Below are 23,497 nucleotides of genomic sequence, written 5' to 3' on the forward strand. Positions count from 1 at the left end.
TGCATTTGCATTAGAATACTTTGGTCTGCTACTTTAACGCTTTTAAAATGGACAGGTTAACACCTGCATTACAATAGCACCTGGGCACTCTTTAGGGGAGGAGCAATGTAAAAGACAAGGGGGGGGGAAAGATTCGGTTGCAACTAGCGCCCGGGCAAGGCGCTGCCAACGCCTCCCGCGAAATTCAGCAGGAGGTTAGCGGCGGCGGTAACCGTTAGCGCCCGGCAGTGATGACGTCATCGCCTTGCCCTGCTCGCGCCCCGGCCGCGATCTTCAGTAGCGCCCCCTGACTTACCACCGGACGCTATGTCCGATGGGGTCAGGGGTGCCTACCTGCGGCCAGGGCGGCGCTAATTAAAGGCGAGGTGCTGTGCGGCCATTTCTGTTGCTGGCCGCCTGCCAGCACCTGCCCCCGTTGCCGTCCCCGGCCTCCTCTGCAGCCCCCCCTCCGCGGAGTGCCGGCTGCGCTCCGTGAGCCCGGCACGTCTCTTGAGTGCCGGGCTCTTTTGCCAGCACTCCAATCCCTGGTGGCCCAGCTGGGCCCCGGGTCGCGCTGCGCAAGGCCCCTCCCCTTTAAGAAGGGGAGGAAGGCCTGCAATACCGCGGCACGCAGCATAGCGATATTCCCTCGCAGCGCCCCAAGAGGGAGGCAGGGTGCTTCCAATAGCGCCCCCCTTCCCTCTTGGGATGCTACCATTCAATTTCGGTCGCAGGAATGCGAATTTTTTCGGGGCGCTAAAGGGGGCGTGACTCAATTTTTCCCCCAAGAAGTGCACACATTTTTAGGACTTTTATCTTTCCCTCTTTCCATCCCATTGTTTTGGAACAACTCTTTAAGCCTCCGATTGACAGACCATCTCTCAATTAGAAAGCCCGACAGGCCTGTCTGAGCCCGTGCACTGCGATTGGGGCAGAAGCACACTCGCCACCCCCCCCCCCACCCCCCACCTCCGACAGTCACACCAACCGGCCACTTGCCGACTGAGATCGGCAACTCGCTCTCCGCCGCAATGCACTTAAAAACAGGCATGCTGCGCAATAGACCACCTCAAAAGATACGTTAACCAAACAAAAGAAAAGTCCAATTGGAGGCCCCGTCCGCCCTCTCAGGTGGACGTAAAAAAAATTAAAATCCCAGGGCATTATTTCGAAGAAGAGCAGGGGAGTTCTCCTCGGTGTCCTGGGGCCAATATTTATCCCTCAACCCAACATCACTGAATGATGAAACGTTAACTCTTGTTTCTCTCTCCCGACAGATGCTGCCCGACCTGCTGAGTGTTTCCAGCTTTTTCTGTTTTTATTTCACTACAATACAGTTCATCTGGTCATTTACCTCACTGCTGTTTGTGGGAGCTTGCTGTGCGCAGATTGGCTGCCGCCGTTTCCCTACACCACAAAACAGTGATGCGACGCTTCAAAAAAGTGCCTCGTTGGCTGCGAAGCGCCTTGGGAATGTCCCGAGGACGTGAAAGGCGCTACAGAAATGCAGCTTCTTTCTTTTCATTTAGCAGGATTCGTTTCAATTGTGCAAACGCGGCACTAAGTCCTGGGAAGTCTGCCTTACAGAGAGAGACTCCGGCGGTTTTTTTTTAAATTGCGGGAGCAAAAAAAAAAACAGCCTGTGGCACGCACGGACCTTCTCCTTGCGCGCTGTGGCGGAAGCTCTCGGCTGTGGGTAATTTGGGCTTGTTGTCCATTTGCTGTGTGAAGGTTCCCACTTTATCTCCACTCACCACCTTCCACTAAGTCAGAGCAACCGTCGCTGTCAATTGCCTGCATTTCACTTTACTGAACACTATTGGACAGGGCAATATTCTTTATCAGTAATAGGTGGAGTAAACGCAATTCATAAACCTGCCAGAGCCACTCCATTTCGACACAGTTAAAGATTTATGTCTGAAATGCGCTGAAGCACTTTCTCATCTACATTCTCCCCTTATCAAGATTTAATTTACATCTGAAACTTTTCTTTAAATTCAAAAAACATCCAGGTTTACAGACCATTTAGATAAATATCTATTATAGCCGCTCCCCCCTCCCCCACCACCTAAATGGAAAAATAAAACCATTCACAACTGAAGTGTACCTGAGATTTAACCCTTCGACTGCCAACAGGGGCTGAGAGATTCCTGGGCTGACCTGCTTGGACTTATTTTCAGCTCACCTAATCTAATCTTAAGGGGAAGCTCGATAAGTACATGAGAGAGAAAGGGATAGAAGGTTGTGCTGATAGGGTGAGATGAAGTAGGGTGGGAGGAGGCTCGTGTGGAGCATAAACACCAGCACGGAGCAGTTGGGCCGAATGGCCTGTTTCTGTGCTGCACATTCCATGTCATTCCATGTGATCAATCTTATCTTTCCTAATCCCTTGCTCCTTAAACTTGTCACTAGAATATTGAGAATATTTGAATTGAATGTGGAGCATTTTTGAATAGCCTATGGAATACATTTTGAATATGGAGTCTATGAATTTATATAGTGCCTTTCACAACCTCATGACATCCCAAAGCGCTTTACAGCCAAACACACACACACACACACACACACACATACACATACACAGACAAAAACACACATACACAAACAGACACACACATACACACAAACACACACATACACAAGCACACACATACATACACAAACACACCCACATACACACTCACACACACATACACACACAAAAACACACACACACAAACACACATACATACACAAAAACACACACATACACACACACAAAAACACACACACACAAACACACATACACATACACAAAAACACACACACATACACAAACACACACACATACACAAACAGAAACACACACATACACACACAAACACATACACACACAAACACATATACACACACAAACAAACATACACACAAACACACACAAACACACATACACACACACAAACACACAGAGACACATACATACACACAAACACACATACACACACAAACACACATACACACACACAAACACATACACAAACACACATACACACACACAAATATATACACACACACACTCACACACACACACATACACATACAAAAACACACACACTCACACACACACACACATACACATACAAAAACACACACACACACAAACACACACACACACACAAACTCACACATACACAAGCACACGCACATACATACACAAACACACACACACACATACACAAACACACACACACACAAACATACATACACATACACACACAAACACATATACACACACAAACACATACACATACACACACAAACACACATACACACACACACACACACAAACACACACACAAACACACACACACAAACACACACACACATACACACACAAACACACACACACATACACACACAAACACACACACACATACACAAACACACACACACACACAAACACACACAAACACAAACATACATACACATACACACACAAACACATATATACACACAAACACATACACACACAAACACACATACACACACAAACACACACACAAACACACAGACACATACACACAAACACAAACACACATACACACACACAAACACAGAGACGCATACACACACACAAACACAGAGACACATACACACACACAAACACACACACACACACAAACACACACATACACACACACAAACACACACACACACACACACAGACAAACATATACACACACAAACATATACACACTGTGCTGTCTCTCCCTCTAACTTAACCTTACTGTATGTACATAACCTACTCATATATGTATAACTTACCTGTTAGGGCCGTTGCCCCTTTAACTTACCTTTTAGGGCCATTGCCCCTTTAAGACACGCCTTAGCGTGCTGACGTCACGTCACGTACGACGTGACGTGCGTGAGGCGGCTGCCGGCCCGGCTCAGCCCTCCAGAAAGGCTGCCGGCACAGCCCGGCCTAGCGTCTTCGGCCGCATCGATCAGCCGCCGGGAGCGACGCTATCTTCCGCTCCCGCGGCAAGCACCGGCTCAGCCTGGCCTCCAGCTCCCGCTCCCGACTTCGGCCCCAACGGCCAGCGACACAACGACCGGCAAACGTGATGACGTCACAACCCCGAGCGTGATGAGGTCATCACGCTCCCCACGGGACTGCTAGCCCAGTCCTCGTGGAGTCTCCGTTGGAACAGGACCTGTGCCATGGTGCTCCTCAGTTGTATTGCCCCCATGCTCGAGTCTTGGAAGTTATTTGTCTGTAAGTATTTAGAATGCTATAGATGATTAGTGTACACTGTATGTTGTAGAAAATGTTTAGTTGTAACTTTTCTCTGTCTAGCTGGTTAACTAGTAGCTGCATTTTGATACACTATGTACAGGGCTAATTTAAAGAGAATGCCTTCCAGCTTGCTAAATGTATATTCATTGCCAAATGTACTGTGTTGCTCAGACGTACCTAAATTTGTGTATACATATCAGTTATGCGTTTGTATACTAATGTGTGCTTCCATTTCTGTGTTGTATTTCAGTTTTACAATAAGAATCTTTCAATAAAGCGTTACAAGAAAAGTCAAGCCTTGTGATTTTACGGGAAGATATCAAGTTGTTCGCTATCTGTCTAGCTCTGCATAGCCACGCGTTGCGAGGGCAGAATATACACATACAAACACACACACACACACATAAACAAACATATACACACACACAAACACACACACAAACATACACACATAAACATACACACACAAACATATACACACACAAACATACACACACACACACAAACAAACATATACACATACACACACAAACACACACACAAACACACACATACACAAACACACACATACACACACATACACACACAAACACACACACATACACACACACAAACACATATACACAAATACACAGATACACACAGGCACACATGTTCACACACACACACACACAATCACACACACACAAACATACACACACAAACATACACACACAAACATATACACACACACAAATACACATACACACACACAAACATATACACACACAAACACATACAAACACAAATACATACACACACAAACACAAACACACAAATACACAAACACACACACACAGATACACACAGCCACACATGTTCACACACACATACAATCACGCACACACAAATACACATACATACACACACACAAACACAACACACATGCACATACACACACACACAAACATACACACACACAAACACACACAGACACACATGTTCACACACACACACAAACACACACACATATGCACGCATGCATACACACAAACACAAGCACACAAACACACATATATACACACAAGCACGCACATACATCTAGACAGAGTAGATAGAGATAAACTGTTCCCATTGGCGGAAGGGTCGAGAACCAGAGGACACAGATTTAAGGTGATTGGCAGAAGAACCAAAGGCGACATGAGGAAAATCTTTTTTACGCAGTGAGTGGTTAGGATCCGGAATGTACTGCCTGATAGGGTGGTGGAGGCAGATTTAATCATGGCTTTCAAAAGGGAGTTGGATAAGTACCTGAAGGAAAAAAATGTTGCAGGGCTACTGAGAAAGGGCGGGGGAGTGGGTCTAGCTGAAATGCTCTTGCAGAGAGCCGGCACGGGCGCAACTGGCCGAATGGCCTCTTTCTGTGCTGTGACCATTCTATGATTCTACACACACACAAACACACACACACACACACACACACACATAGAAACATACACAGAAGCACGCACACACAGACATGTGCACACAGACACGCACACACACAGACATGCGCAGACATGCACACACACAGACATGCGCACACAGACATGCGAACACACAGACACGTAAACACACAGACATGCAAACACACAGACACGCGCACAGACACGCACACACACAGACATGCACACACAGACACGCACGCACACAGACGCGCGCACACACTGACACGCGCGTACAGACACGCGCGCGCACAGAAACGCACACACAGACACGCACACACAGACACGCACACACAGACACGCACACACACAGACACGCACACACAGACACGCACACACACAGACACGCACACACAGACACGCACACACACAGACACGCACACACAGACACGCACACACACAGACACGCACATACATACACACATGGAGAATGGGAGTAAGTGTCAGTAAATTGCATGTAACATGGTGATGTGAGGTTTAACACATGCCTTACATTTATGATAGCAAAATACTGCAGATGTTGGAAATCCGAAATAACAACAGAAAATGCTGGAAAAACTCAGCAAGTCAGGCAACATCCGTGGAGAGAAATTTGAGTTGACGTTTCGGGTTTGACCCTTCTTCAAAACTGGAGAGAAAAGGGACTAGATCGAAGGCAGGGCTGCGATCGGACAAAAGAATAAAAGAACCAAAAGAAGTAAAAGAGATTAGAAGCTAGACGAGATGGTAATAGGCTGTGATTAGGTGTAAAGTGTACTGGCAGGGCAAAAGATAGCTGCCAGGTGTGAGAGAGAAACAAAAGGAAAGGGGGGGGGGGGGGAAAGGAAAGGAGTGGAAAAATATAAGTGAAAATGAAATAGGGGCCGAGGTTATGATCTGAAATTGTTGAACTCGATATTGAGACCGGAAGGCTGCAGACTGCCTAATCGGAAGATGAGGAACAGCACCTCATCTTCCGATTAGGCACTCTGCAGCCTTCCGGTCTCAATATCAAGTTCAACAATTTCAGATCATAACCTCGGCCCCTATTTCATTTTCACTTATATTTTTCCACTCCTTTCCTTTCCCCCCCCCCCCTTTCCTTTTGTTTCTCTCTCACACCTGGCAGCTATCTCTTGCCCTGCCAGTACACTTTACACCTAATCACAGCCTATTACCATCTCGTCTAGCTTCTAATCTCTTTTACTTCTTTTGGTTCTTTTATTCTTTTGTCCGATCGCAGCCCTGCCTTCGATCTAGTTCCTTTTCTCTCCAGTTTTGAAGAAGGGTCAAACCCGAAACGTCAACTCAAATTTCTCTCCACGGATGTTGCCTGACTTGCTGAGTTTTTCCAGCATTTTCTGTTGTTATTTTGCCTTACATTTATGTTGAGTATGTCTGTTTCAGTGTGAGGGGGGTGCCGAGATGACGACACTCCTGATAGCTGAGATGCACTCATGCATCGTGGAATCACACTTTTTCCAGCGGCTTAGAGAAGATAAACTGAAAATCCGTTCACCTTGTATTGCCAGATAGCGCAGTGCCCCGGCAATCATTAAACTGATGCTACCTTGGGTGTTGCACAGCCCGGAGATACCTGAATAATGTTTTGTACAATAATCTGAAGCTATTGAAAACTGGTTCAAGGGATTGTCCTTTTTCCCATCTCTCATTAAAAGGCAACAAAATTGCAATGCGATGAAAGCACGTTTCAAGAACGCTGCTGCATAATAATTAACAACAATGACGTGAAGAGGTGCGGACTAGCACACTAAAACCGTGCTTCACCTCAACACCATTAAGGCTCAATTTAGTGCTGCACCTTAATTAGACCACTCACACCTTGTCAGATAATTGTAATGTTTAAGTGTTGAAGAGCCTAGTGTTTGCCAGAAATCCTACATTCAACCGAACAGAGCTCTTTTCATTCTCAACCTCCCAAACAACAAGCTGCCTGGGGAGAGTTATTGCTTTAATATCCCGAGAGAAGCGCCATGAGCTGCTGAATGTCTTCCTGGAATGGTCGCAGTCATGCTGAGAATGTTTGTCAAATCCCACGACATTTATTGTCTTGCCAGTAAAAGAGTGTTTATGACACTGTTATAATAACACAACTTCATGACTTGGAAATTGTTCCATACATCTCTCTCACTTCCAGAACGCTGAGCCAAAAGGCTTTCACCAAACACAGTGCTGCTGAGTGAACTGTCAGCGTTCAAATCACTGGAGAAAGTGCAAAACAAAATGATTCACTAAGATGATACCAGAACTGAGAGTTATAACTACTGTATCAGGAAAGACTGAACAGGCCGGGGCGCTATCCTCCAGACAAGAGAAGGCTGAGAGGGGGCAACCTGATCGAGGTCTTTAAAATTATGAAGGGGATTGATAGGGTGGGCGTAGAGAAGATTATTTCAGCTTGTGGCGGGGGGGGGAGTTCAAAACTAGGGGCCATAAATATAAGACAGTCACTAATAAATAGGAACATAGGAACAAGGGGGAGGCCATTGAGCCCCTCGAGCCTGCTTCACCATTCAATGGGATCACGGCTGATCTGCGACTTAATTCCACATACCCGCCTTTGGCCCATATCCCTTAATACCTTTAATTAACAAAATGCTATCAATCTCCGACTTAAAATTAACAACTGATCCAGCATCAATTGCCGTTTGCGGAAGAGAGTTCCAAACTTCTACCGCCCTTTATGTGTAGAAGTGTTTCCTAATTTCACTCCTGAAAGGTCTGGCTCTAATTTTTAGACTATGTCCCCTAGTCCTAGAATCCCCAACCAGCGGAAATAGTTTCTCTCTATCTACCCTATCTGTTCCCCTTAATACCCTGAAAACTTTGATCAGATCACCCCTTAACCTTGTAAATTCTAGAGAAACAACCCGAATTTGTGTAATCTCTCCTCGTAACTGAACCCTTGAAATCCAATGAAGAATTCAGGAGAAACTTCTTTACTCACAGACTGGTGAGAATGTGGAACTCGCTACCTCATGGAGTGGTTGAGGTGAATAGCATCGATGCATTTAAAGGGAAGTTAGATAAGTACATAGGGCAGAAAGGAATAGAATGTGGAGCATCCCTCAACCAACATCACTAAAACAGTTAATCTGGTCATTATCACATGGCTCTTTGTGGGAGCTTGCTGTGCACAAATTGGCTGCCGCGTTTCCTACATTAAAACAGTGACCACACTTCAAAAAGGTACTTCATTGGCTGTGAAGTGCTTTGGGACGTCCTGAGGTCGTGAAAGGCGCTACAGAAATGCAAATCTTTCCTTTTGTTGTGTGCTTTCCCAAATACATAATCAGGTGGGGAGTGGGGCGATTATTGTTTCGCTTTGCAATGTTTATGGTTGAAACCTCAAAAACCTCATTAATTAATGCTTAATGAACATGGCAACGATTTTCCAGACCTAATGTGTCTTCAGGGTTAGGGTTAGGGTTAGGGTTAGGATAAGGTACCAAAGTGGAAAAATTGGCCTTGAATTTTAATGAATATCAAAACAGATTTTTTGGGGGGGTAATTTGTGCCAAACTTGCTGGGCTGGAATCCCATGGGATCAGGTGGAACTTCACTGGAGAGTAAAATCAGACGGGGTGCAAAACCAGCGTTGCACCCGATCCCGTCTCCAGATGGACAGGTTAGGTAAAAATTGCCTTCCTTAGTGTCCGGTTTATATTTTAGGAATTTCCAGATGCTCCATGTCTAAAATCAGACCAGTCCAAAAGATCGTTGCCTGGAATTTCTCTGGCTGGTTGAGGGGAGTTTGGGGGGGTGGGACGGCAGGGGAAGGGGCGGATCGCCTGACCTACTGCTCAAAATGGCCGCCTACGGTGGGGTTCTGGCCAAGTTACGGCGGGAATTCTCCCCTTATTTCTTGAAGAACTTCAATTATCCTGCACAAATAAGAAGCGTGCTTAGGAAGTGAAAACCTGGGATGAGTTGTCCATCTTTAGCGCACCCAGGACCATGGGCGTCCACTTGATTTATGGGAAATCACGATGGGTCGCCTGGAAAGCCCTCGGCCTGCTAATTAAGCGTAGGGTCCAAATCCCAATACGCACTCCTGTCACGAGAGGATCCTCACTAATTGAAAATTGACACCTAATGTGCCTATCAAGGTGAGGAATTGGAACTTATTAAAAGAGAACTCTCTCCCTCCTTCACCCGATGGCAGGTGGAATCCAGGATGAAGATTCCGGTGATCATTGGGAATTTTAGCTTAAATACACAAAGCACATTTTACTCACAAGATGGCTGTTGCAGAGCTACCTTCAGCCTGTTCACTACATTCCTTGAAATTTACATTCATGTGCAGCCAAACAACCAAACAGTGGAAATGCGTATTCATGCACACTATTTGAATATGTGTATATAACACACTGCACCCAGGTCAGGTAAGGTATGGGTTACATACTAAACAGTGCTTCCTCCAAACTGCCCCATCAGCATAGGAACCTACCGCAACTTTGGCATCACTCCAGTGCAGTGCTGAGGGAGCGCTGCACTGTCGGAGGTGCCGTCTTTCGGATGAGACGTTAAACCGAGGCCCCATCTGCTCTCTCAGGTGGACGTAAAAGATCCCTCGGCACTACTTCGAAAAAGAGCAGGGGAGTTACCCCCGGTGTCCTGGCCAATATTTATCCCTCAATCAACATAACATAACAGATTATCTGGTCATTGCCGCATTGCTGTTTGTGGGAGCTTGCTGTGCGCAAATTGGCTGCCGTGTTTCCCATATTACAGCAGTCACTGCACTCCAAGAGTACCTCATTGGTTGTAAAGCGCTTTGAGACGTCCGGTGGTGCTGAAAGGCGCTATAGAAATGCAAGTCTTTCTTTTCTTTTTGCCATATTGCGACTGACATTTCTCACGCTATGCGCTGCCGGTACAGGTCTGGGGCCAGCGTTTTGCGGTTGTTCTGAGGTAACCAGGCGAGGTGAAAGCCATTTCTCTCTAGCTTCACACAATAAGCTGTTGCTGAGTATAGTATGCAAGTTAAGCTGCTTACTGGAGTCCATCAAGTTCTGGAGATTCACCGATTAGAGGAAGGGAATCTATGACAACCACTTCGGGATAGATGACCTCTTCCTTTCGTCTCCCGCTGCCCATTTCCCCCGATTATTTTTCATACCACTGATTATTCTTGCTTCACTGTGATCTGTATAAACGCGCACATGATCTAAGCACGGGGCACCAGTGCATCTTCGACCATTTTACAGTGTAGAACGCCTGATCAAAGAATGTCATTTTATGGTAAATTAGATATTTTTAATGTGATTCCGCTGAATTTGCATCCTTTTAGCAATCTGCCAAGAATTACAAATATTTTTTTCCCCTGCTGTAGAAATGCGTGGAACTTAATTTCGCATGAAAGAAAACACTTGCATTTATGTAGCACCTGTCATGACATCCCAAAGCGCTTAACAGCCAATGAAATACCTTTGAAGTGCAGTCACTTGTTGTAAAGTCCTCTGCTCTTCTTCAAAATGGCGGCCGTGGGATCTTTTATGTCCACCTGAGAGGGCAGACGGGACCTCGGTTTAACGTCGCCTCTGAAAGGCGGCACCCCCGACACAAGGGAGCGTCTGCCTAGATTATGCGTTCGAGTGTCTGTAGTGGGACTTGAACCCATACAACCTTCTGCCCCAGAGGCGAGAGGGCTACTCAGTGGGCCACGGCTGATGCACATTTCAAGCTCCTGTTCCCTTTTGCGACGCCGTGTGACTGAGACCCCAATTAAAGATCACCAACTCTAAGACCGGGAACTTTCTCGGAGCTGCTCCCGCTCCCCCCAATTGTAACTTCGCCGCAAGTGTGGCGTGAACCCCCCGCCGTGCACATGCGTAAGCTGCGGCGACAGAGTGGGAGCAGTTCCAAGAAAACCCCCCGGGCCAAGCTATATGCATGATTAATTGCATTGTGTCCCCATGAAAATTCATTCAGGAATCTGTATGTGATGCAGGCGACTTAAGGTACAGGAAACTTTTTTTATCCGGCACCGACGGGACCGACGTGGTGCCGGTTCATCAAAAATTCCGGATAACCGAAAGCTATAGTAAAAGAAGCAACAAACCCTGTTGCTTAGCAACAGGTTCAGAACAATGGCCACAAGTTCCAAGCATCTCTGTAGCTTAGCAACAGCTGCAGCCACACCCTTGCACAGCAACAGATGGAGGAAGGCAAGTAATAAAACTTACCTGAACCTATTCCTGAATTTTGCCAGTTAACCGAGATTTCCGGTTATTTAGGTGCCGGTAAATCGAAAGTTTCCTGTATACTGCTTATTAGTCCTAACAAAAGAAAAGTATATAGCTATATATTGGCGTCCCCACCGCTTATAATGGGCGTGCTCGTGTGAACGTGATTTGCTGGCTATACGTGGTGGCCGGTATAAAGGAGTTAGTGCTGTGCTGTATTTCAAAGAATATGAAGCGATGCTCATCATATTACGCAGGTAGTACAAGGGAATCCAGAAGTGCTGAGTGCTATTTGAACTGGAGCTGTGATAAAGGTGCGTAGCCTGGGCCAAAGCTGCAGGGCAAGCGTTGAGCCAAACTGACACACGTATTGTGCCGAGGACCCCGAGCCCCACACGGAACAAACTCACTCTGGCCGCGGTCCCTTCAGGACTCTGGACGAGCAGGGCTCATCGGTCAGTCAGTCAGAGACAAGCCATTAACACACGGCACTCCTTCAGCGATCAACCATTGAGACAGCCCAACGGTCTAAGGAATGCCATTTGCACATCTGCCATGGGACATTCCCTTCGACCCACTTCACGAGGTGCGACCCAGTGAGTGAGCACAGCTGTTTCTGCTCGAGATAAACAGATCTGCTCGAGATAACCGGCAACTTTGAAATCGAAGTCATGCAAAATTACATAGAATTTACAGCAGAGAAACAGGCCATTCGGCCCAGCAGGTCCGTGCCGGTGTTCATGCTCCACACGAGCCGCCTCCCACCCCTCTTCCTCTCACCCTATCAGCTTAACTTTCTATTCCTTTCTCCCTCATGTGTTTCTCTTTCTTTCTTTCTTTCCTTGTTTCTCTTTCTTTTTTCTTTTGTTCCTTGTTTCTCTTTCTTCTTTTTTCTCTCTTTCCTTTTCTCTTTCTTTCTTAACTTCTTTCTCACTTTCCTTCTTTCTCTTTCTTTCTCTCTTTCTCTCAGAAGGAGGCCATTCGGCCCACTGTGCTTGTGCCGGCTCCGTGAAAGAGCAATCCAATTAGTCCCACACTGCCCGCTCTTTCCCTGTAGCCCTGCAAATGTGTTCCTTTTCAAGTATTTATCCAATTCCCTTTTGAAAGTTACTACTGAATCTGTTTCCACCGCCCTTTTGGATCTGCATTCCAGATCACAACAACCTACTGCGTAAAAAAAATTCTCCTCCTCTCCCCTCTGGTTCTTTTGTCAATGACCTTAAATCGGTGTCCTCTGGTTCCCGCCCCTCCTGCCACAGTCTCTCCCGAGCTGCTCTATCAAAGCCTCTTATAATTTCCAACCCCTCCATTAAATCTCCCCTAAACCTTCTCTGCTCTATGGAGAACAATGGGTAACCTCGGGCAGGGCCTGTAGGAAGGCTACTTGTTTAATAGCGTTCAACTCCATTTACATCCTTTCAGCAATCCAACAGGGGTTACAAGTTGCTCAGCAATGATTATGTTGAATGGGTTTCAAATCGGATGAGTAAGCAATCCTTCTGAACCCAATCCTTACCAAGTCCCTCAGTCATGACAATTCCTGACAATTGGCAAAATAAGAACATAAGAAATGGGAGCAGAAGGAGGTCTTAGGGCCCCTCGAGCCTGCTCTGCCATTCAATAAGATCCTTTCCCACCCGATCCCCACATCACTCGATTCCCTTAGTGTACAAAAATCTATCTTGAATATACTCAATGACTGAGCCTCCACAGCCCTCTGGGGTAGAGAATTCCAAAGATTCACCACCCTCTGAGTGAAGAAATTTCTCCTCATCTCAGTCTGAAATGGCCGACCCCTTATTCTGAGACTATGCCCCCTGGTTCTAGACAGTCCAGCCAGGGGAAACAACCTCTCAGCCTCTACCCTGTCAATCCCTCTTAAGAATTTTATACTTTTCAATGAATTCACACCTCATTCATCTAAATTCCAGAAAATATAGGCCCATTCTACTCAATCGCTCCGCATAGGCCAACCCTCTCATGGCAAAATGTTGGCAAGTTGGTTGAGTGCGCACCTAACAGTATCTTCTGTGGTCCAGTAGGTACCAGCCAAAAAGACAATGGCTACTGAAGGGCCTGCAGGGCTGGGTGCTCGACCAGTACTTTGTCCTGATATATACTTTAGAGGGTCAGAGTAACACAGTAAACTGAATCAGTAGATGGACATTACATGCCTTTCTTCAACAGACTTCTTGGCAACAGACTTACAAACGTACGAAAAGGACGGGGCACAAAAAGACCAGCTGGTCCATCGAGCCTGCCCCACACCCCACGTTGCCAGGAGCATCACGATTAGACACTTCCTAACAAACGCACCCCCCCACCCCACCGCACCCCCCCCCACCCCCCGCCCTTCCCCCACCCAGCAGCCAAGTGATCTCCTGGGAGAGTCCAAAAAAAAAACAACAGAGAAAAAAACCCAAGGTTCCAATAAGGGAAATAAAAATTCCTTGCCGACCCCCTCAGGCGATGGAAACCAGTCCAGGGACTGTAACTCCGCTTACCTTTTCACATGACGCGATCTCTGCCCGAGCCAAGGACCAGTCCAACTCCCTCTTGGTGGCGAACAGTGAGGCAGCACCACATCACACTAGCCGGCCATGTATTCCAGAGGCTCTCTGGGAAAAGAGGAACCGCCTAACTTCTAGCCTATTCCCACCCTTGCACGGTTTAAATGCAGGACCGCACCCCCCCCCCCGCCCCGCCCCCCAGTCCTCCCCAATCTGTCAACCAAAATAATCCATCAACAGGTACGCAACCCAGCCCTTTCATTTATTTTATAAACCTCTATCAGGTCGCCCCCGAGTCTATGCTGCTCTAGAGTAAATAGACCCAGCTCTTCAAGCTTCGCGCAGAATAGAGAGGATCATTTAAATTTCCACACAGCAGAAGGCCATTCAGCCACACAAAACTGCGCTGTTGCTAGCTCCGCACGAGACTCATCTACTCTTGTCCCAGGTAGGTAGAGAGAAACTATTTCCTCTGGTAGGGGAGTTCGATGGGGGGCGATTAGAGCCAGACCAGTTAGGAGTGAAATCAGGAAGCATTTTTTCACACAATGGGGAGTGGAAATCTGGAACTCTCTCCCCCAAAAGGCTGTGGATGCTGGGGGGTGAATTGGAGCTTTCAAGACCGAGATCGATAAGATTGTTGTTAGCTATCGAGGGATAAGGAGAAAAGGCGGGTAAATGAAGTTCAGGCACAGATGGGCCATGATCTAATTGAACAATGGAACCGGCTCAAGGGACTGAATGGCCTCCTCCCGTGCCTATAGAAATTTCAGCAACGAGCTCTTCATGTTGCCAAAACAAAGCTTACAAACCACTCCCCTCCCCCCACCCCCCACCAAAAAAAGAAACAATGTTCAGAACGGATAAGAGGAATTACCGGGTTGACCTTCATTGTTCCTCGGACCTTCCTGGCTGTGGTGGTTGCCATGGTTGTGGTGGTCGCCATGATAGTGGTGGACATTTCGGCCGGTAAGGTGGTCGCCGATGGCTGGTTGACAATCACCGCGGACACCTCTCCCACCAGCCGCACGGTTCCGTTGACCTTAACGTTGGGATGTCTCTCCGCTGCCATGTTGAGGACCTTTAAGCCATTGTAGTAGAGGCCAGACATCTGGCCCTGGAACGGGCGGCTCCTATTCTTCCCCCCAATTGTGATCAGAGCCTGGGTATTGAAGATTGTGAGCATGCGGCCTGGAACAGAAAAGAGGTATTACCATATTCATTGTCTCGGTTGCAATCCCAACAACACGTCCACTCACACAAACACACGGCAAGACTTATCGCAAGATAAAGGCATGCATTTCCTCTTTCAGGCCACACGTAACGTCCTATCGTGCAGTTTGTTTGAAGCATGACATTCAAAAACAGGAAAGTTGTTTGCTGAAAGGACACTCACAACGCAGGCAATAAAAGCCTCGCTATCAAGCTTATCTGCGTTGCACTGAGCATTAATCATTTATATGCACTTTTCCTTTTCCCCAACTGGATTTGAGATGCTCTCTGATCAGGGCTGATGGGGAGGAGGGGGAAGAACTTTATATTCTAGTCATGAATAAATGAGGAAGAGTTTATCTTTCTCACACGCACAAACACATACTTATGGCTAAAGTTACGAGCTTATAATTGCCGACATCAGTGGCCCAACGCTATAAAATATTCCTCTGTCCACCATTTTAACGCCGGCATTAGCTCGTTTATTTTATTTAGGTTAGCACCTCCACTAACATAGCATGCAAAAGGATATCATATGAGTGCATTAAATGCTGCTGTGCTATGTTAAGTCATTATTTTGGCCATCAGAGCCAACGCTATTGTGCGTGTTGATGTAGAACACATCTGACCACGTAGTTTTACTGCCACCTACGCATCGCCGTGAAGGGGTTCTGGAGGTAGATCGATGGAGATGCAGCAGTGCACCATGCGAGTCTGACTCCCGAGGGCCCCGAGGTCTGCCTGGGAGCTTTTCCACCCGTTTTTGAAAGCACTGGCTCAGCGTTAAAGCGTAACCTGTTGGCTAGCGGGTGTCTGCGCAGGCACGCCTGCAGGCTGCCGGAGGGCCCCTCCGTCCCTCGGCAGAGCGGGAGGCGCTGCCAGGCAGTATAACTCAGGGCAGGCCAACTACACATTGCACCGTGCAGGTACCAGTGCGAGACCAGTGTGCCTGTTGTATACCGACATCCTCAAGGTGGCTCTCAATGATGCGTTGACATGGAAGCGCTGAATCAGTCGAAAAATGATGCTTTTTGGAAACATTGCTATTTAATTGTCTTCACACACAGACATTGTTAGATCTAAGGGTGTGTCATGCACTCTAATTATAAAACAGTTATCTGCAATAATGCTCCTTTCTCTAGGGAACAATCCAACAGCTCATTAAAAATGCTCTTTTTTACTTCCTACTTGTTGTCAAGAATCACACGTTTGCTCTCAATGCATTGCCATGCAACACATTTGCATTTAAATATGTGTTACCTGCGGAAAGCTAACTCAAACCAATTTAACATCAGTTTTAAGTTTTCTTTCAACAATTATTCACGATTTAATTACTTTGACAAAAGGACCAAAAAGAAATTTAGATCAAAAATTAATTAAAGAGAAAACACAAGAAATCCCCAAAAGCAAAAAACACTTTTTTTTTAAAAAGGCCAAACATTCAATGAGAGGGTGGTTTAAACGAAAAAATGTTTGGTGAAAATTGCGGGCTGACCTCAAACTCCAGGGCCTTGAAATTACACTGTGGGACGTTCAGCCTATAAACATATTTAATGAAATCCCTCCATCCAGTGCTCTCATAGAGGGGCCTGGCTCTGTGACCAGCTCTCTCCGCTCTGAATCAGTGGACGTGGGTTCGAGCCCCACTCCTGGGACCTGAGCACACTTTCAGTACAGCTACATTGCGGGAGGTGCTGTCCTAGAGGTCAGAGGTTAAACCGAGGCCTGGTCTACGGGTTACCAACCCCCCAGGACTGTCCTGGAGCTTTCCCAAGGACTGAAGATTAATCTCCAGGGCAGTACTGCGAGCAAAACCTGGAGAACAAATCACCAGGGGCATTCAAAATAAAAATTGTGATTTTCTTTGAACATTTTCATTTACTAGTTGTAAAAGTATTAAAGATAGGAGTGGGGGGAAAAAAGGTAGTTTGGCTAACAGTCAAGATGAATCCAATTAGGTAACCAAGAGTCTGTTGGCTTTCCAATTGGCCGTGGGATGGCGGGGCGCCCGGAGGATGGACCAATGACGTGCGGGACGGTGTGAGGCGGGAGGTCATCCTCCAGGAATACAACCAACCAGAGATGGCAACCCCCCCCCACCCCGCTGCCACCACCACCCCCAGCCTTGTCTGTCTCTTCCATGGGCCTCGGGCAGACGCTGAACATCCCATGTGCAAGAAAGAGCATCTCCCCCTCAGCCAAAACCACCAATAAACAGAGTAAGCTGACCGCTGCCTGTGGGATGTGCAAAATGGCCGCTGCCTCTGTCTCCATAACAACAGTCACTGCGCTCCGTGTACATGAGCGCTGTACAAATGCAAATTTTATTTCGTTGTACGGCATAATTTCAAGACACAAGTTTAAAGGAAAACACTAGAAGTTAGTGAGCATCAAACAAATTAAATATGAATATAATAACCATGCATGCATCCATTTGAATATTAAGACTGAGTCATATTAACTTTTACAATGAGCGTTAAAGGGACTTTAATGATTAGGATCGCGGGTAAAAGGTGACATTAAATAACACTTCATTTAGATTAATTTGAGGTTTCTTATAAAATATTAAATTCTTCAATTGAATGTAAAGTGTTCACTTTAAAAACAAGCTTATTTCCCACACATTTACCAGCACCCAGTGAATTATCATGTATTATGCAAGTTACAATTCACCTTTTTAGAATTTCATGCATAATTTATCACAAAAGCCAAAGGCTAGACAGTCCCTTTAACTACAGTTTAACGATGATGATGAATTATAAAGTGATTTATTATCAATATAAAATGAAGTGAAATTACTGTATACAAGTTATAAATTACATTAAGACTTTTGTTCAATATAAAAGATTATTTTTTAAGTTACTTTCTCCCCCCCCCCAAAAAAGACTTTAATGCAAGCTTTAGATGTGTTGTTTTAAAAGATAGAACAGGAGAGAAAGCGTTAACGTTAAAGGTTTTAATGGAGTTTACCTTTTTCTTGTAGCCACTCATCAAATACTATTCCTCTGAATTTTTTGGGGATTTTCGTTTTAGCAATCGCCAGGCGTTCATTATCAATGTTTCCTTTAAAGTTTAAAGAGACAGCTTAAAAGAAAAGAATCTGGAAGGTCAAGAGTCAGTTGTGAACATCTTACATTTTATTCGCAGATTTTTTTTTTGTATGTGAAAAATAAAAGTCAGTCAACATCAGGTTTTAAGGGCTGTTTGAGATTTATCATGTGTAATATCACTGCATCGAGTTAACACACTTTTTAAAATGACTCTGCACACCCTTAGCATTAAGAGAATGTTGAGTCTGCAACAACACATAATTGCCACTGTTATTTTCCTCAGTCCGTGTCACCAGAGGCAACCCTTTAACATTTCCGATATGGGAAAGGCACCCTTTCCTTGGACTCTGAATTGTTTGGGTTACTGTTCCACAGATTCCGATTCCCCAGCCCAAGCATTTGTCGAGGAGGGGCCGCAACCCCCAACCAATATCTTTCTCGAGAGCCTCTCTCAGGAATGCTATTCCGAGGACTCTGCACTCCACCAATAGAAACATAGAAACATAGAAGATAGGAGCAGGAGAAGGCCATTCGGCCCTTCGAGCCTGCTCCGCCATTCAATGAGATCATGGCTGATCATCCAAATTCAGTACCCTGTCCCTGCCTTCTCCCCATATCCCTTGATCCCTTTAGCCTCAAGAAATATATCCAATTCTTTCTTGAATATATTTAATGAACTGGCCTCCACCGCCCTCTGTGACAGAGAATTCCACAGGTTCACCACTCTCTGGGTGCAGCACTGGAAGTGTCAGCTTAAATGATGTGCTCAAGTCTCTTGGAGCGGGACTTGAACCCACAACCTACTGATTCAGAGACAAGAGTGCTACCAACTGAGCTATGGCTGACAAAAATTAGACAATAGAAAACAGGGTGATCCCAAAATCCACCGCACCTAGTTGATAGGCGCTGGCAATATTGATCCTGGTTTTCTTCTCCCCCACCCTGTCCTTCCGCTTCCTGTGGGGCCTCCACTCTCCATAGAAACATGGTTGAAATCAGAAGCTCACCATGGTGTGTGGGGGGGGGGGGGGGGGGGGTGAACTTTCTCCAGTCACTTTTAAACAATCCCGGCCTCTTGCCCGCCCCTGGTTTCCTTCGCCCCACCGTCGGCGGCCGTGCCTTCAGCCAGCTCAGCCCCAAGCTCTGCAATTCCCTCCCTAAGCCTCTCCGCCTCCCTACCTCGCTCTCCTACTTTATGACGCCCCTTAAAACATGCCGCTTTGACCAAGCTTTTGGTCACCTGTCCTAATATCTCCTTATGTGGCTCAGTGTCAAATTTTGTTTGATAATCGCTGCCGTGAAGCGCTTTGGGGCAATTTACTACATTAAAGACACTGTATAAATGCGAATTGCTGTTGTTGCTATGGAATGATGGACTATGGGTCTGCACTCGCTGGTTCTCCCCTTGGGGAGATGGGAAGAATTGCTTTGGCTATGAAGTGTGGTGACGTTGTAAATGCATTTAAAAAACAATGGCCTAGAAATTAGCTATAGCCCCGCCAGCTCACTGGCGGCCAGAATTTACCACTGGGCGCGGAGCCACTCGCGCCCAGCCGATATTCAGTTTCAGCGCCCAAAGTCGAGGACGGCCGCTGTTCAAGGGTGTGGCCGCCCCCACCTGGGGCGCTGAAACTGAATATCAGCGCGCTAGTGGCCGCAGCGCCACCCGCAATGGAGCGGCAGGCTGCGGTACTGCAGGCCTTCCTCCCTCTCTTAAGGGGGAGGTGCCTGCAGCAGCCGGAGCCCCGATCGCGAGTGCCGGCAAAAGAGCCCGGCACAACGGAGAAGTGCCGGGCTCCCGGAAACCAGCCGGCAATGCCGCGGGGGGGGGGGGGGGGTGGAGGAGGCCGGGGAAGGAGGTGCGGGCAGGCGGCGGCCGAAAAAGCGGTCGGCCGCACCTCCACTATAAAGCGCCCCACTAAGGCTGCTGTACGGACCCGGTCTCCGAATGTTATTAGCGGCCGCCACGGAAGAGGCGGCCGCTACTGAAGATGGGGGTCGGGCCGGTGTCGGGGCGGTACCGGGGCGCTGTGCACACCGATGACGTCATCGGTGGTGGCGCAGCGCTAACGGCTACCACCGCAATTAGCGCGTCAATGAAGTTCGCCCGAAGTTTGCAGACTGGCGCAGAAGCCCTCTTTGGGCGGTAACTGGGCGCAAAGCCCACTGAATTTCTAGGCCAATGGCCTAGAAATTCAGTTTGGGCCCGCCAGCTGGCTTGCGCCCAAAAGTTAGCGCTGCGCGCGGAGCCAGTTGCGCCCGTGAGATATTCAGTTTTTGCGCCCCAAGTCGGAACCGGGCGCTGTTCCAGGGTGTGCCCGCCCCCGCTTGGGGTGCTGAAACTGAATTTCAGCGCTCTAGGTGCCGCTGCGCCACCCGATGCGGTGCGGCAGGCTGCGGTACTGCAGGCCTCCTCCTTCTCTTAAGGTGGAGGTGCCTGCAACGGGGAGATCGCCGCTGGATTGTGCTGGCAAATGAGCCCGGCACCACGGAGAAGTGCCGGGCTCGCGGAAATCAGCCGGCAATGCCGCGGGGGGGGTGGTGGAGGAGGCCGGGGAAGGAGGTGCGGGCAGGCAGCCGCCGAAAAAGCGGCCGGCCGCACCTCCACCTTTATGCGCTCCACTAAGGCTGCAGTAAGGCCCTGGTCTCCGGATGTTAATAGCGGCCGCCACGGAGGAGGCGGCGGCAACTGAATATGGGGGTCGGGCCGGCATCGGGGCGGAAACGGGGCACTGCGCACACCGATGACATCATCGGTGCCGGCGCAGCGCTACCGGCTACCGCCGCCATTACCGCCGAGCTCAATATCAGCGCAACCTCCTCTACTGGCGCAGAGGCCCTCTTTGGGCCTTAACTGGGCGCAAAGCCCACTGAATTTCTAGGCCAATGTGTTTAAAAGTGACTGGAGAAAGTTCACCCCCCCCCGCACCGCACCATGGTGAGCTTCTGTTTTCAACCATGTTTCTATGGAGAGTGGAGGCCCCACAGGAAGCGGAAGGACGGGGTGGGGGAGAAGAAAACCAGGATCAATATTGCCAGCGCCTATCAACTAGGTGCGGTGGATTTTGGGATCACCCTGTTTTCTATTGTCTAATTTTTGTCAGCCATGGCTCAGTTGGTAGCACTCCTGTCTCTGAATCAGTAGGTTGTGGGTTCAAGTCCCGCTCCAAGAGACTTGAGCACATCATTTAAGCTGACACTTCCAGTGCTGCACTAAGAACATAAGAAATAGGAGCAGGAGTAGGCCAATTGGCCCCTCGAGCCTGCTCCGCCATTCAATAAGATCATGGCTGATCTGATCCTAACCGCCAATCCACTATGACAGGACTATCTCCTGAATCGAACAGCATTAGACACACGAAAACAGGAGCAGGATCAGGCTACACGGCCCCTGGGCCCGCTCCGCTACCCACAGGGCCATGACCTATCCGAACCTAGACTCATGTCCAAATTCCTGCCCGCTCCCCGTAACCCTTAATTCCCTTTTCTACTAGGAAACTGTCAATTTCTGTTTTAAATTTATGTAATGATGTAGCTTCGACAGCTTTTTGGGGCAGCATATTCCATGGACCTACCACCCTCTGAGTGAAGTAGTTCCTCCTCAACTCAGTTTTGAAAGAGCAGCCCCTTATTCTAAGACTATGCCCCCTAGTTCTAGTTTCACCCATCATCTGGAACATCCTCCCTGCATCCACCCGATCCAACCCCTTCATAATCTTATATGTTTCAATAAGATCGCCTCTCATTCTTCTGAACTCCAATGAGTAGAGTCCCAATCTACTCAACCTCTCCTCATATGTCCATCCCCTCATCCCCGGGATTAATCGAGTGAACCTTCTTTGTACTGACTCGAGAGCAAGTATGTCCTTTCTTAAGTATGGACACCAAAACTGTATGCAGTATTCCAGGTGCGGTCTCACCAATACTTTGTACAACTGAAGCAATACCTCCCTATTTTTATATTCTATCCCCCTAGCAATGAAAGCCAACATTCCATTGGCCTTCTTAATCACTTGCTGCACCTGCATACTAACCTTTTGAGTTTCGTGCACCAGGACCCCCAGATCCCTTTGTACTTCAGTACTTTCAAGTTTCTTGCCATTAAGATAATAACTTGCTCTACGATTTTTTCTGCCAAAGTGCATAACCTCACACTTTCCAGTATTGTATTCCATCTGCCAAATCTCTGCCCACTTACTTAGCCTGTCTATGTCCCCTTGCAGGTTTTTTATGTCCTCCTCACTCACTACTTTCCCTCCCATCTTAGTATCATCTGCAAACTTTGATGTGTTACACTCGGTCCCCTCCTCCAAATCGTTAATATAGATTGTAAAGAGTTGGGGACCCAGCACTGACCCCTGCGGAACACCACTGGTTACTGATTGCCAGTCTGAATATGAACCATTTATCCCAACTCTCTGCCTTCTGTTAGATAGCCAATCCTCTATCCATGCCAGAATATTACCCCCAATCCCGTGATTTTTTATCTTAAGCAATAATCTTTTGTGTGGCACCTTGTCAAATGCCTTTTGGAAGTCTAAATACACTACGTCCACTGGTTCACCTTTATCCACCCTATATGTTACTTCCTCAAAGAACTCCAGCAAATTTGTCAAACATGACTTCCCCTTCATAAAACCATGCTGACTTTGTCTTATTAAATTATGATTATCCAAATGTCCTGTTACTGTCTCCTTAATAATGGACTCCAAAATTTTACCTCCCACAGATGTTAGGCTAACCGGTCTATAGTTTCCAGCCTTCTGTCTACTGCCCTTTTTAAATAAGGGTGTTACATTAGCAGTTTTCCAGTCTGCCG

At 47.2% G+C, this 23,497-nt stretch overlaps 1 protein-coding gene across 2 annotated transcripts in view; it reads right to left on the reverse strand.

The window, feature by feature from the left end:
- nrxn3a (neurexin 3a) overlaps positions 1-23,497 on the reverse strand; it is a 2,455,668-nt gene that overhangs the window by 179,952 nt on the left and 2,252,219 nt on the right. For both annotated transcript variants that reach the window (XM_086002654.1, XM_086002656.1), the window contains 2 exons: positions 18,599-18,691; positions 15,294-15,607 (listed from right to left, as the gene is read on the reverse strand). In XM_086002654.1, coding sequence (XP_085858780.1) covers positions 15,294-15,607; positions 18,599-18,691 — 407 coding nt within the window. The remainder of the gene's footprint in view (positions 1-15,293; positions 15,608-18,598; positions 18,692-23,497) is intronic.

The sequence above is a fragment of the Somniosus microcephalus genome, chromosome 12 (genome assembly GCF_052327205.1).
Source record: "Somniosus microcephalus isolate GS21.2 chromosome 12, FLI_Smic_1.0, whole genome shotgun sequence".
NCBI lineage: Eukaryota > Metazoa > Chordata > Chondrichthyes > Squaliformes > Somniosidae > Somniosus > Somniosus microcephalus.